This window comes from Schistocerca gregaria, chromosome 2, assembly GCF_023897955.1.
Source record: "Schistocerca gregaria isolate iqSchGreg1 chromosome 2, iqSchGreg1.2, whole genome shotgun sequence".
Taxonomy (NCBI): Eukaryota; Metazoa; Arthropoda; class Insecta; order Orthoptera; family Acrididae; genus Schistocerca; species Schistocerca gregaria.
Window position 1 is genome coordinate 182,292,057 of NC_064921.1, and position 15,653 is coordinate 182,307,709.

Genomic DNA, 15,653 nt, shown 5'->3' on the forward strand with positions numbered 1-15,653 from the left:
GTCGAACGAAAAATGAGACAACTACTGCAAACGAAGTGTTAAATATTAAACTTCAGGCAGATATCCTGAACAAAGCAATGAGGATACTCGTCTGTGTAATATTTTCTTCCAGGACGAGGTGGGCGCGTTGTTCCACTCACGTGAACATATAACAACCTGTGTTAAACGTGCAGTCTCCATTTTCTCATGTGTCGCATGTTACGTGCCTATACTATCTATAGTTCTTCATTTAGTATTCAATTCATTCAACGTCAACAAGACAGAACAAGCACAAAGTGTTTTTTTCTCACCATATTAATATGTAACTGTTGTGAAGCACAATAAACGTCTTTTTTTTTTGTAAAGAAGTTGACGTATGCTATCATAACCATATCCACGAATTAAATGACGTATTTACATACGTATATTAAAATGTGCTACACAGAGTGTCTCGATTATATGAAACAACGCTAAGACAATGAGAAATTTTCGTGGCGCTTTTGTTTGTATTTCTATATATATGCACATTAAAGAACATTTAGCTGCGCAATATATAATTTGTGCTTGCAAAGTGTGAGACGTCTCGCAGTAAACTATGGTCCACAGCTGTTTCTCGAGATATCAACTCTGATGTTGTCCTTGGAGATGTCACATATGCCAGTGCCACATTCTATCATTGTGTGTGTACAAGCTGTACATGTTCTTCTATTCTCTTAAGTAATATTTTTGGTAATAAAAACACCTTATTCTATCCTTCCTTTCTTAGTAAGACAGATGTGTTATCCGCATGTTTTGTGGTGTTGTGGTTAGCTACTGGTTCCTATTTTCGCAAGACATGTTTTGCAGAGTGCAACTGCACGGATAGAATATTCACAGTAAGTATTCAACAATCTGAACAACACTGCTGGTGTAATTTTTAACAAAGCTTTTAGAGATCCTTATAACTGCAAACTTCAGTTATTTACATAAAATTTAGCAGGCCAGGCCTAATTGTAATAACAGCAATAACGGCCAGTGGAAAGCATGGTTTATATTTTTTTCTATTGAATAACAGGATGCATTATCGCTGTCCCCTATTAAAGCTATACTTGAAAACTGTTTACAAATCATAAAATATATACTTTGAGGCTGTGTTGTGAGTAGTTAGATTCAGTCTGTCTATTTGAATGCTTAGCTAACACAAATTTTTCTACAGTTATAAACCTAGTCAGGGTAATTTTACGATGCTGAATATTTAGGCCTAAGCCTGCTCAGGATAGTTTTACGACATCAGATTTAAGGCCCAATTTCTATGAATATCAATTGGTGAACTCTACCACGTGCCCACATACTTCAGAAATTTGGCCACTAATTTAAAGACTGTCTGTACCTAGCTTTCTTCTACCCTACAGATCTTTTCTTTTCTTTTCTTTTTTTTTTGCTTTATTGTGACAGCGTTTCTCAGATAGTAATATTAACATTGTGCTTCTTGAACTTTCTCAGAAATATTTCGTTAGACTGTATGTTGTGGGTAGTTACAGTCAGTCTGCCTGCTCAGTTGCTTACAGATACCTCAGAATGTGTGCCAAACCTTAAATGCAAAAATAATTAATTTCCAATTAGTTGGAGCTTCAGATTGATATTTGAGCCATCTGTTGTGTAGTACAGTGATCGAACAATGGGCTTGATTTTACAGTGCAGTCATCTGCGAGTGACACGGGCAAGTAGGATGTCAAAGTGGACTTGCTTATATTTACATTTTCAGAGTTTATGATAAAAAAATGTCTGTTCAGTGAATAATAATTCCAATTTTGTTACTTATATTTTAGAGCAAATGTTGGTCTTTAATCGTTTATAGAGAAATATGCAATTTACCCGTTCCCATATTCAACGGCGGATAATATATACCTCCAAATGAAAGTTACCTCTCTGAGGACTGGTGAAACAGTCCTTAAAAGAAATTTTGGAAGGAAGTCACGCAAAAATAGCAGCAGAGTGGAAGCACGAGGTGCGCTGGGGCATGGGGCTGTGGCTGGGGTGGGGTGTGCTTAATGCAAAATTTGCAGAGCTGTTGAGGGGTGGGTGAATGTTCTGTTGTCTGCGAAATATGGCATGCGTGCGAACTGCAGTCGCTTCTCCCTCCCACGAATTCATTGACAGTGGTTGTGACGAGTCCCTCCAATCCTTGACCTTGGCACATGTTAGAATAACATAAATCCTCAAATGAGTAGAGATAAGGAAATGCTGATGATGACATCAGCAAAATAAGATATGCACAACTGCCAACTGCATGAGATTTTCCTGAAAGATCTCTACGTTGGAATCATAGGTCTCTCTTAGTGCCCTACTATTTCCAGAAAAGACCAACTTAGTGTTGTAACATTTTTGCACTTGGATTTAGGAACCCAAATAAAAATTAATTTGAAATGAAGAAATGGTTTCTTAGGATTTCGTGAGGTAAGGGGCTATGATTGTTTTAAAAAGTAAATAATAAAGTTAGTTACAGGAGATGAAAATACAGCTGGATAGTTGCAGTTGTCAATGATACGACCACGCTATATCTGTATGAGGCAAACACTAAGGTTTTCAGTCAACAAATAAACCATGGATCCCAAATATGTAATTATACATTGATTATTACACAAAAAAATTGCTACTAAATGATTCCATAGTCAATATATTGGAACTGCAACAGTTTTACACAAAAACCATGCATTTAAGCGTTCATCAGTGATGCTGTGGTTCAGTGGAAACAAATAAAAGGAAATATTGAACTGAAAGTCGTGTTAGACTCTAAAGAAACTGTGTCCAATTAGGTGGTCTTCCAGATTTGATTCACTGTCAGCAAGCAGAATTTCATACAAATTTTGACGTGCCTATCCCGAATAATTTTGAAGAGTAAAGGAAACAGAGAGAGATGAACCTTGGAATTTAATAATATATGGAAAATTCTGATTTTTTCATGACTCTTGTATTCCTCATTAATATTTTGAAAAGTACTGACTTACTTTCTATTCAACTTTATTCTACCACCTTTGATGTTTCAGGACACAGGTTCCTATGCTAGAGGTGTTCCTCAACACACATTCTGCAACCCCCTGAAGTTGGTCGCATTATTCGTGGGACACTGTGTTTGTGCTTGTGTGTGTGTGTGTGTGTGTGTGTGTGTGTGTGTGTGTGTGTGTGTGTGAGTGTGTGTGTGTGTGTGTGTGCACACGGGTATATGAAGCTCTGGTCCTTCGTGTCCATCTCACGTTTTTGCCAGATCAACTATCCCAAAGACGCACGTACAAATTTTCTCTATGTTTCAGGGGGAAATAAATCAAATTGTTACCTTCAGTTTAACACAACGTAATGGAAAACTGATCGTGAAATTGAACTGCCAAAAAGTAGCAAAATGAGGCTTTATGTAGTTTTACTTACATAACACAACTGCTGGATACGGATTTCTGAAGACTTGACTGAGTAATGTATGTATAAGTTCTTCCACTAACTAGGACCACACGCCATTCTATGGATACATTACACAGTTACTGGGAAGCATCTGTCTCATAACACTGACGTACGATTAGACAAATAGTAGGCTCGTTAATATGGCTGAGTGAGACTAGGCTTCAACTGTAGAGTTCATATGACAAACATACGTGACTCTTAGGACGGTAAAAGAAGTATTCACACGATATGCCAATCAAATTCATCCAATGAATTCTCTAGACTGACACCATCACCCACATGAAGACATTTACTGAAGTCAACAGCATACATTCGATGGCGTCTAATGTAAGACGTTTGAGGAACACTAATTGAATTACATCACAGGAATTGTTCTTGATTTATGAGTTTTAAATTATTTGAACAGTGAAAGTTATTAAAAACTTTACGCTATATCTTCTAAACTGTACAAGTCATGTAGCTTAGCTGTAAAACCTGTACTGCTCATTGTATGAGGACTATTAAGAAAGAAAAGAACAATTGGTCGCAAAATGGAAACCGCAGTGAGAATCCGATAAAACGTGGCTCAGATGTGGTGCGCAGTTTATCTTGTCCGCCCGCAGATAGTGTCACGTCGCTCCTTTCAGTTCTGAGCGTGCACAGAGGGTGCAAAATGCCTAGAAAATAGTGTCTCTCGCATTATGTGAGTGCCTGTCTGGAGCTTTCGTCTGATTTAATGCAATTCCACATAAAGTAACTGCCACGCATTTCCTTCTTCATGACAATTCTCGGTCCACATTGTAGGGGCGGCGAAGACGCTTCTGCAGCGTTTTCGATGGGAAGTGTTTGATCACCCACCATATGTCTTGGTCTTTGCTCCCTCTGTTTTTCATCTATGCGCAAATGAACCGCCGTTATGAAGACAAAATTTTAGCACAGACAACGGGCTGCAGTTCAGCATGAAAAATACGGAAATCTTAGGAGGCGGCCTTCCTTGAAGAGGGTACTGCAGAGTTGTTACAACATTACGACAGATTCTGGCGTCCGCTGAAGACCTCGATCTCGCCGGTCCATCAGACGCCATGGAAAGCACTATCACAGGTGCTAAATCGGAGGCAGCAGGTGACCCAGAGGCGTAATCTCCCTTCCCAGTCCCGTCAAGCCTTTCTCAGCCATGGACAACACCATCCTCCAGTGAAACTGCAGCAGTTTCTTCCACCATCTAGCTGAGCTCCGCCAACTTATCAGCCTTCACCCTTTCCTCTGCATTGCTCTGCAGGAAACTTGGTTTCCGACAATGCGAACCCCCGCCCTCCGTGGCTATCGGGGTTATTATAAGAACCGGGCAGCTTATGAAAGGGTGTCTGGTGGCGTCTGCATCTATGTCCTGAACTCTCTTCACAGCGAGTCTACCTCTCCACACACCTTTAGAGGCTGTCGCTGTTCGGGTGTGGACTACACAGGCTGTTACCGTCTGCAGTCTTTACCTTCCACCGGATGGTGATGTCGCGCAGCATGTCCTGGCTGCTCTGATAGCTCAATTGCCTCCACCTTTCCTGTTACTGGGCGACTTTAACGCCCATAACCATCTGTGGGGTGGGTCAGTGGGAACAGGTCGAGGCGCCATCGTTGAGCATTTATTGGCGCAGCTCGATCTCTCGATCTTAAATGATGGTGCCTTCACACACTTCAGTGTGGCGTATGGCACGTACTCTGCCATTGACCTTTCCATCTGTAGCCCTAGCCTCTTACCGTCTGTCCAATGGAGAACTGTGCTATGTAGTAAAGTAGCTGGAATATGTAGCTAACTGTTACAAATGTAACACTTTTTGTTTTCACAGTTGTCTCCGTTTAGTGATCGATTGTTCCTCACTTGCCAAATAACCTTCTTATATGTAATATACTTGAACTAGTGTAATAAGTTCAAGAATCACACAAATATCCATAGATAAGTAGTTAATATGAAAGGGCAAATAAAACAGATTGGAAAATCTAACACAATTTTCTGTATTCTTAACGTTTGATCTTTGTTTTAGGAAATATCGCCAGGACTTGTGAAAACAGAATTATTCCATGCCTTAAAAAAGAATTCGCTTGAAGTACTCGAGAATATGCGTATGCCTATCAAGGAATCTGAGGACATAGCGGATGCAGTTATCTATATGTTATCGCAACCTCCACGTGTTCAAGTACGTGCTCATAATGGTCATTTAACTAGACATTTCCTCTTCTTAGAATAATTACGGACATGTATTCTATGACAGGTAATCCTGTATCTTGCACAGTTTACATTAAAACGATAGGTATTAAAATTCTAAATTGTTTCACTATTTTTAATGTTAATAAATAAAACATTGGTGGTTACAAACGTACACAGCCCATCTTAGAGAACCATTAAATCTGTATTAAGGACTAATCATAATAATAATAGTGATAACTGAATAACAACTTTGAGATACGATAGTAAGATTTATAATATTGGCAGTTTAGCAGTGGGCATGAAGAATTTATGCGACAGAGACGAATCTGAGGTTATCGGAAACAAGGGATTGGATAAGAAATAAAACTAGCAAATTTAGTTCAGTTAATTCAAAAGATATAAAGGAGGTTATAGCAAGTATGCGAACAGAAAGATATCAGAATTATCTTCTGTTTAGCTGTGAAAAAATACTTAAGGCATTATTTTGACAATAGAACATTCTATTTCCCTTTTTCTCAATCTCTCTTTGTACCTAGGTGATTATACCCATTATCCCATTCTCACTGTTACTGTCGTATATGTATTTCTCTTTCCCAATATCTACTTCGTATCCCACTGGAATTTCTCCTATCTGTCTCTCACACTGTTATTGTCTTCATGCCTTTGTCTTGCTCTTCCTTATTGCTGTCTCCTTCTGTCACTTTTACTGTCTCTCTTTGTCCCACTTCCACTGACTTCGTCCCATTCTTTTTCTCTCCCATGTCCATATCTCTTTCTTTCGAGCTTACAATATGCTATCCTTTTCTTCAGCCATCATTCCTCCTCTCCACACTTCTCCTTTTGGATGGTTGCCTTGGGGCTTTGACGCCTAGGCTAGGAAACTTTAGCACGTGCGTGGGTTCATGTCTAACGCTGGGGGGGAGGGCGTAGGTGGGGGGGGGGGGGAGAGAAAGAGAGTGGCTTCCAGACCTCAAGCCTATGTGCAGTTCCGCTCATCTCTTTCTTTCCTTTGCACTGCCTCTTGTCTCTTTGGTTCCAACTGTTATTACCTTCATCCATCACTTTCTCTTTCAGTGCCATTACTCCCCTCTCTCCCACTCTCTTCCAATCTCTCTCTCCCTCCCTCCCTCGCCCCTCCCTCTCTCTCTCTCTCTCTCTCTCTCTCTCTCTCTCTCTCTCTCTCTCTAACTCTCTCCCTCTCTCTCTTTCCCTCACTCCCTCTGTGTCTCTCTTCTACCGTCACTGTCTCTCAGCTACTCTATTACAGCACGAATAGGCTATAGTATGGTCACATACCAAAAATTTATGGTGAGGGATGTTGAATTGGTATTCAGGCAGCTGCTTACCCACTTTTCTCTGGATTTTTTACAGAGTAGCGTAATCGTCTTTTATAGTGCTGTGACAGGAGCATTTCTAAGCTGGTTCCCTTCTTGCCCCTGTTACAGTAGGGTATGGCGCTAATACAAAACGAATTCTGTAGGTCAGTAAAGTACAAATAGTGCAGCTAGATTTGTTACCCGTAGCTTCGATCAGCACGCAATTGTTACGGAACTAAAACTGGAATCCCTGGAGGGAAGACGATGCTCTTTCCGCCGACTGCAGATCGATTCTACTGTCGCCAAACTACATTTTGCGTCAGGACCACGAAGATAAAATGAGAGAAGTTAGAGGTCGCAAAGAGGCTGATAGGCTGTCGTTGTTCCCTAGCTTTGTATGCGACTAGAACAGGAAAGGAAATGATTGGTAGCGGTACTTCGAACCCCTCTCCATGCACGGTACGAGGGCTTCCGGAGTTAGGACGTGGATGCAGAAAGTGGTTGAAGAACGGCGGGTTCACGTGGGTCACAACGTTGTGGACCTCCACCCCTCGTCACAGAACGTGAAATCAGAGAGGCTTGCCCAAACTGTGAAGCAGGCTAGGCGGTGATTTGTGGCAGTTGTGAAGACAGAGTACAATGCTGGTGCTGGCACAACTATTCCAGAATGCAACAGCACGAGCCTCAACAGCAGACTACTCCAACGTGTTCCCACGCCGACCAAATAATTACGGTTGCTGTGGGTACTGGATAATCGAGATTGGACGGCAGATCAGTGGAAAAGTGTGACCTGGTCTGATGAACCACATTTTTTGCGTCACCAGGTTATTGATCGTGACGAGCTGTTTTCTATGGATTGAGGCCGGCTGGTTGAGTATTGTGGTTTGACGGACATTTATCTAAGCTTACATGGAAACTGTGGAAGCAACCACAGCCACCTTCACTGCTGTGAAGTACGTGAACATTATTGTATCATTATGGATCTTGGATCATAAAAAAGATTGTATACATGGAAGAACCCTGGAGATAGTGAAAGGTATGAGATAGATTATATAATGGTAAGACAGAGATTTAGAAGCCAGGTTTTAAATTGTAAAACGTTTCCAGGGGCAGATGTGGACTCTGACTACAATCTATTGGTTCTGAAGGTGGCAGGGGTAAAATACAGGTAGCGAAAGGCTATTTACAATTTGTACAGAAACCAGATGGCAGTCATAAGAGTCGAGGGACATCAAAGGGAAGCAGTGGTTGGGAAGGGTTGTAGCCTCTCCCCGATGTTATTCAATCTGTACATTGAGCAAGCAGTGAAGGAAACAAAAGAAAAATTCGGAGCAGGTATTAAAATCCATGGAGAAGAAATAAAAACTTCGAGGTTTGCCGATGACATTGTAATTCTGTCAGAGACAGCAAAGGACTTGCAAGAGTAGTTGAACGGAATGGACAGTGTCTTGAAAAGGGGGTATAAGACGAATATCAACAAAAGCAAAACAAGGATAATGGAATGTAGTCGAACTAAGTCGGGTGATGCTGAGGGAATGAGACACTTAAAGTAGTAAAGGAGTTGTGCTATTTCGGGAACAAAATAACTGATGATGGTCGAAGTAGAGAGGATATAAAATATAGACTGGCAATGGCAAGGAAAGCATTTCTGAGGAAGAGAAATTTGTTAACATCGAGTATAGATTTAAGTGTCAGCAACACGTTTCTGAAAGTATATGTATTGAGTGCAGCCATGTATGGAAGTGAAACATGGACGATAAATAGTTTGGACAAGAAGAGAATAGAAGTTTTCGAAATGTGGTGCTACAGAAGAATGCTGAAGATTAGATCGGTAGATCACATAACTAATGAGGAAGTATTGAATAGGATTGGGGAGAAGAGAAGTTTGTAGCACAATTTGACTAGAAGAAGGGATCGGTTGGTAGGACATATTCTGAGGCATCAAGGGATCACCAATTTGGTACTGGAGGGCAGCGTGGAGGGTGAAAATCATAGAGGGAGACCAAGGGATGACTACACTAAACAGATTCAGAAGGATGTAAGTTGCAGTAGGTACTGGGAGATGAAGGAGCTTGCACAGGATAGGGTAGCACGAAGAGCTGCATCAAACCAGTCTCAGGGCTGAAGACCACAACAACAACATGGACCACCTACATCTCTTCTTGCTTGATGTCTTGCCCCGACAGCTCTGAGACCTTCCAGTAGGATAACGGTCCGTGTCACTAGTCGGGAAGTTGTCTGGCGGGAGTTACAATACATTCAAATGACTGTCTTGATCACTAGTTTCGTCTGGGATGAACCAGATAGAATATATCTGGAATGCTATCGGGTGCCAACTCCGTTCTCAGAAAGTGCAAGTTCGTGATTTGTGGTATCTGTTCGTACTGGTCTGACGCCAAATAGCTCAGTAAACCTACCAAGAACTTCACCATTCCATACCACGCAGAATGACTGCTGTATTTTGCTTCAAAGGTTGACCAATACACAGTTAAGCAGCTTGTTCTGATGTTATGTCTCTTCAGTGCAGGTATTTCTGTGTACTCTCTTGGGGTTTTACGGGAATTATCTTTGGCTTCCTCTGAGTCCATGCTTGAGTATTCTCGTGCTCTCTTCCACAAGCCTGTAAGTCCTAGAAAGTGCTGCGTGAAGAGAACAGATAGAGATGCATTTTATTCTCATTATTAAAAAAAGGAGAGGGCTGCGTCATTTAGGTGGATTACTAGCTGCAGCTTTACTGCAGTTGTTGTACTTCTCTGTTAGAAGGTATTAAAATAAAGTTATTGAGATTTGGATTTTGTGTATTGAAGTGACTCTGAATAGGGCAGGGGTGTAGTGGCGAGCGATCTGTACTTCTATCACATCAGAACCACGGCACATATTCTCAGCAGCTGTCTGGCTGGAGGCCAGAAGGTGCACGAGGATGGTCGTTCGCGAACGGCTGGAACACACAACGGTGCTCTATGGATGGCTAGCAGCGAGTGTGCGCCAAATACTGGCCCAGCAAATAGACACAGGTACTTAATCATACAGCAACATTTTAAAGATGGCGAGAAATGATAGCTTGAAATAGAGGTTCACTGGAAAAAGAAAAGAGGATTTTAACACTAGCATATGCTGAAAGATAATATCAAAAGTACACTGCATAAGCGGATGGCTGTATAACAAATCTTTTGATACACATACTGGTGAATTCTTATTCATAATTAATGAATCATTAGGGAACGTGATAGTGTTGTTGTTGTGGTCTTCAGTCCTGAGACTGGTTTGATGCAGCTCTTCGTGCTACCCTATCCTGTGCAAGCTTCTTCGTCTCCAAGTAACTACTGCACCTTATATCCTTCTGAATCTGCTTGGTGTATTCCTCTCTTGGTCTCCCACTACTATTTTTAGCCTCCACGCTGACCTCCAGTAGTAAATTGGTGATCCCTCGATGTCTCAGAACATGTCCTACCAACCGATCCCTTCTTCTAGTCAAGTTGTGCCACAAATTCCTTTTCTCCCAAACTCTATTCAGTACCTCCTCATTAGTTACGTGATCTATCTTCAGCAACGTGATAGTAACAAAGTTAAATGGTATTCCCACTTGTGGACTGAGAGGTAATGGTTACTATTATTATTTCAGTTGCAGTTATAATATCTGTCCTATTCTGAAAGCTGTTTCTTCAAAGCCGCACACTGTTCACAATCTATTATGGTAATACACAGGAACCACTTTCACGGCAAAACCATACATGTCTATCGATCGCTTTTTCGTAAGAATCATCAGTTTCTTCCTTATTTCATAGTCAGTTACACTGCTTGACAAAATATGTGAAGCACCCAGAAGATACTGTCGGATTTCAAGTTAATTACGTACATGTACACTTCATCGTTGGGTATGTATATGCTCAGACTTGCAAATTCCTTTAAGTGGTAGAATGGGCATCGGAGTGCATTAGTGTCGGTCATGTCCAGTGTCATAACGAGTCCTCACAGGGTATACGAGGAGCACGTGCTGTGTCAGGTGTTGACTGACGATTCAGCACTTGACAAAAATACGTTTTCATCTACCCGCTAGGTCGAATCGTGCAATATCCAGATTCGCGACGTGGCCTTGTTCTGGAGTGCATGGGAATGTGTGGGCAAGCATACTTTTAATCAAGGTTCCGGTTCTCTACATCTGACCTCGAAGAGGGAGAATCACTCAATTGTGCACCAATGTGCGTATTACCTCTTCATACCAGCGCCTCTCATCCTAGAAAATTTATTCAACAATCTGTCTAATACCGCGCCATTGTCCAGAGACTACCAGCAGGTAGACTAGGGAATTACCGCCCTCTGCGTAGCATGACGTCACCAACACGACAGAGATAGTGGCGTTTTGACTGGCGCTGTAACTAGAGAGCGCGGCCTGCTGATGAATGGTGTTACACTGCGCTGAGCAGTGAAACGTAGTTCTGCACGACCCCGGATGACCGTCATCAGCGAATATGGCGGAGACCTGCGGAGAGGTCCCAGTCTTTCAGCGATTCAGAGAGCAATAGTGGTTTTACATCTGACCTCTTGGTGTGAGGAGCCATCAGATTTGATTTCAGGTCAAGTCACTGAGGAAACTATGACCGCAGAGCGATACGTAAGAGATGTCGCTCGCCTGGAGGGGTTTCCTCTCATGCACCAGGATCTTTATGCCATTTTTCAACGCGGCTCTGTCACACATGACACGTGTGCTTGAAGTGTCTGGGGATACAGAGTTAGTCTTGTCGCGTGCAAGATCGCTAGATCTGTCCCGGACAGAACATGTGTTGGACCAGCTCAGTCGTAAACTCTGTCTCAATGCGAGTTTCAATGGTATCGCGGATGCGTTACAACAGTTGTTGGCCTGCTTGCATCAGGAGTGGATACATCTTCATGACACACTTTCTATGTGAAACTGTGAACACATCCATGTCAGGGGAAGTGAGGCTGTTATTAAGGCCGTAGGAAGCGTTACTCGGTATAGGAGAGACTCATCATGTCTTCTGCGGGAGGCAGTGTATTTTGACTGAACTGTCGCTTGAGCAATAAACCGATGTTTCGGCCAAGGCTGCAGTGACCATCCGCTGGGTACACTGCAGCAGTGGTGGAAACATAGGGTTTACCATCTAGTGACAGTTTACAACAATAAGTGCTATTCTACATTGAAAACGTATATGTCAACTGACAACATATACCGTCTTAAAGCAGAAATGCTGTTCACAAAATTTAAAATGTATTTTGGTACCTGTGTTCGTACTATACCATATACTTACTGCCAACACAGCATTTTAAATCATTGTTTCTTGATTGTTTACTGCTTGTGACAGATGTATTTGATAGTTACAGTATTTACTATATCTACGTATTTATTAACTTGCTTAAACTGATGTATACTCCACAAATGTAAACAAAATTAAAATTTATAAATGACAGTAAACCTTCCAATACTGTCTACAGATTTTTCGTGCAGTGTACAATTGTACCAACCAGTGCAATGAATGTATTTTATTTCTGTCATGCACTAAAGAAATTACTACATACTATACTGCTACCTCGATATTAACTTATTGATGTAGGATATGACATGACATTACCGGCCATGCTGACTCAGGTCATTACCTAGTTAGAAGTAATCTTATACTAAGATTTTCCAGACACACAATATACAAGACTATAACTGGCAGACAACAGGGTAGAATGATAAAATATAGAACCAGGCGCTAAAGTAGAAGCAACAGGAGGCTACTGATGGTGGACTCACAATATCCTAAATACACTGGGAGTTAATGAAATACCTGTCGTGAAATTAGACAATACGTTTTTAGTTTGGTGCACTTTGATTTCTCAGTGGGCTACGTATGTTTGTTCTCGTGTGTCTGCTTGTATAATTGCGAATAACCATTTTCTGTTGCAGGTCTGCGATATTATCCTCCATCCAACCGGAGATTTGTTGATCTGACAAAAAATTAAAGTGCTTCATAAAATTTGCGGAGGAAACTACGATTCTATTACAAGAGCCATACTTGCATATACGACGCTAAACGTAATAGAAAATCCAAATTCAAGCGTAAACAGCCATGAAAATAATTTCTCGATGTGGTATTTGGTAATGGAATTTTATAGATTTTAGCTTGTTGTTAAACGTTGAGCTTTCATCAGTATGAATGGTGAAATTGAAAAAGCTAAGAGAGCCTAAGAGCGGAAAGCTACATCTATTGTATTATCAGTAACACAATACAAGAATAAACAATGAGAAATAAACTTGGCACTCGGAAACAGGATCAGTCTATTCGTGTGAACCATTCCAATGAAATTCCTAAAGTTCATGGTCTAATTACTCAGGTGCACATCAACAAACTTTATTAACACTAGTATTCTGTTATGGAGTGGATCATCGCTATTTTCCTGTGTCACAGTGAAAGATTCAAAATTTACATGTGAGTGAATGACAACTTATGAAACAATGAAGCCATAGATCGTTTCTGACAAGCAAAAACAAATTTTGTAGTGAGTAGCTTCTTTGTTCTTTAGCTGCTCCATCTGCTGATTTTATTTTGATTTCCAAAATGTCAGTACATTAGACATAAAATAGTATGCTGAGCAAGAGAGAAGTTACTTTCCTTTCAGGGCAGATCTCATTTCACATTCTCATAAGGAAACAGTTCATAGCCAGAATTATCAGGTATTGAGCTAAGCACACAGATTAATCTACAGTGCACTGTGCAGGTAAATTAATACAGTTATTTTTCTTCTGAAAACAGTAACATTTTTTGGAAATTTCAAGTCAGAAACAGCACCTAGTGTCATGCGGCTTTCATAATGCAGTTCAATATTGAGTTTCAGGTAAGTAGGTTGCACTGAATACACATTTTTGGCGTTCGATACGATTATTTTTCATTATTTCAAATTCAGTATTTCACTAAGTATTATGTTTTGTTTCACAACACTATTCAAATGCGCAACGCAGGGCCAACCAACAGTCAGTATTGCTCAGCAGTTGAATACAAAATGTAACTCACATATTACACCAGGAGAAAGTTTTTGAAAAAATAATATTCAATATTTTTGTTTACAGATAAATTTTATAGAAATCTTATAAAATTAGCAGGAAATTTTTAAAAAAGAGGATGTTTTCCCCACTCCTAGGAAGTCACGGTGGAAACAGGGCTGTCGTCCGCCGTAAATTGGCAGGAATTTCAAAAATCCGAGATGGTACATAGTTATATTAGTGGAAGCAGGTCTCTCCTACTAAACATAGACTTCAAGATAGCCACTGGGTTTTCCTCTTTTGCCACTGTGGATCAAGGCCTTTTGTCCTAATTATAGAACCCTCTGGGATACTGGTGCAATCTCTATGACTTCAGAATCAAAGATGGTAGGCCAAATTGATGTAACATGGCTCACACTTTTTCCAAGGGTGGATTTCCATACTCTTCCTAGAATGCCCTACCAGCCTCGACAATTCTTACTAGAATTTCTCAGGATGTGTAGTTCAGCCTATTGCCGCAAAGTGCTGACTACCGACTGTTTCGGGCTGCTACTGGGTGGAGATTCTACAGTGTTAAACACGCAGCACCTTTCGATTCAGTGGTTTCAAGATGAAATTCTTCGGGTTTTCTTAAGCTTCCATAGTAGAGGCAGGTATCTGCTTAAGCATAACTGGTAAGAAATATTTACACATAGATCACTAAAAGGTGACGGATGGTTTTCCACTCTGTTACAACTGAAACATTCTGCTTTTTCTGTTCTTCGGACACCAAAAGCTTTCGAGTACAACGAGAGCTCCCCACAAAATACGACACTGCGTTTAGCATATTCAAGGAGGGCAATAACACTAGCTATTTCCTGTGATGTCATGCGAATATACCAAATCCATTAATGCAAATTGTTCAGATCATATGTTGTTAGGCTGAATGGGAAATTTCTTTTAGTTCTTTAATGATGACAGGGCGTGTCTCCGGAAAAAAACTACCAAAACTGTTCATGAGAACGCTTAGATTACAGTTTTCAAATTTAGATTTTTATCTCAGTTACTATTCAGTTATTTATTCGGGGAAAATGTAAAATTTATGTTATTAAGAACGTAATATCAGATTAGTTTAATACCGGTGGGAGCTCCAGTAAAGAATTACTATAGGCACAAAGACTTATTCTCTACTTCGTACATAGCACGTAGTACGCTGACAATATGAGCACCTAGCTGTATTAATCGACCCCACGATTATTGCACGCTGTAGTCATGACGCTTCGGTCGGCTCATCGTGAGTCAGCGCTTTACGAGGGTTGATAGTGTATCCACAACTGACTTGAAAGCCCACAAGGTGTGATACAATTTTCTCAGCCAGCACGATACTTGCATGCTGTAACGATCCCACGATTTTCTGATAACGATTGAGTGCAGTAGTGTCATAGTTGACTAAAGGTTTCTCATTGCTTTCCGTATCTCTGTGAGGTGGGGATGGATCTATATGTTTTTGTTGTTGTGGTCTTCAGTCCTGAGGATGGTTTGATGCAGCTCTCCATGCTACTCTATCCTGTGCATGTTTATTCATCTCCCAGTACCTACTGCAGCCTACATCCTTCTGAATCTGCTTAGTGTATTCATATCTAGGTCTCCCTCTACGATTTTTACCCTCCACGCTGCCCTCCAATACTAAATTGGTGATCCCTTGATGTCTCAGAACATGTCCTATCAACCGATCCCTTCTTCTAGACAAATTGTGCCACAAGCTCCTCTTCTCCCCAATTCTATT

At 40.9% G+C, this 15,653-nt stretch overlaps 1 protein-coding gene across 2 annotated transcripts in view; it reads left to right on the forward strand.

The window, feature by feature from the left end:
• LOC126335618 (dehydrogenase/reductase SDR family member 11-like) overlaps nt 1–13,259 on the forward strand; it is a 61,720-nt gene extending 48,461 nt beyond the window's left edge. Inside the window, exons 5-6 of one of the 2 annotated variants that reach the window (XM_049999071.1) lie at nt 5,427–5,579; nt 12,815–13,258. In XM_049999071.1, coding sequence (XP_049855028.1) covers nt 5,427–5,579; nt 12,815–12,859 — 198 coding nt within the window. In that variant the 3' untranslated portion in view covers nt 12,860–13,258. Of the gene's footprint in view, nt 1–5,426; nt 5,580–12,814 lie in introns of both variants that reach the window. The other variant, XM_049999072.1, reaches the window with a different exon arrangement.
• The last annotated feature ends 2,394 nt before the right edge of the window (nt 13,260–15,653 follow it).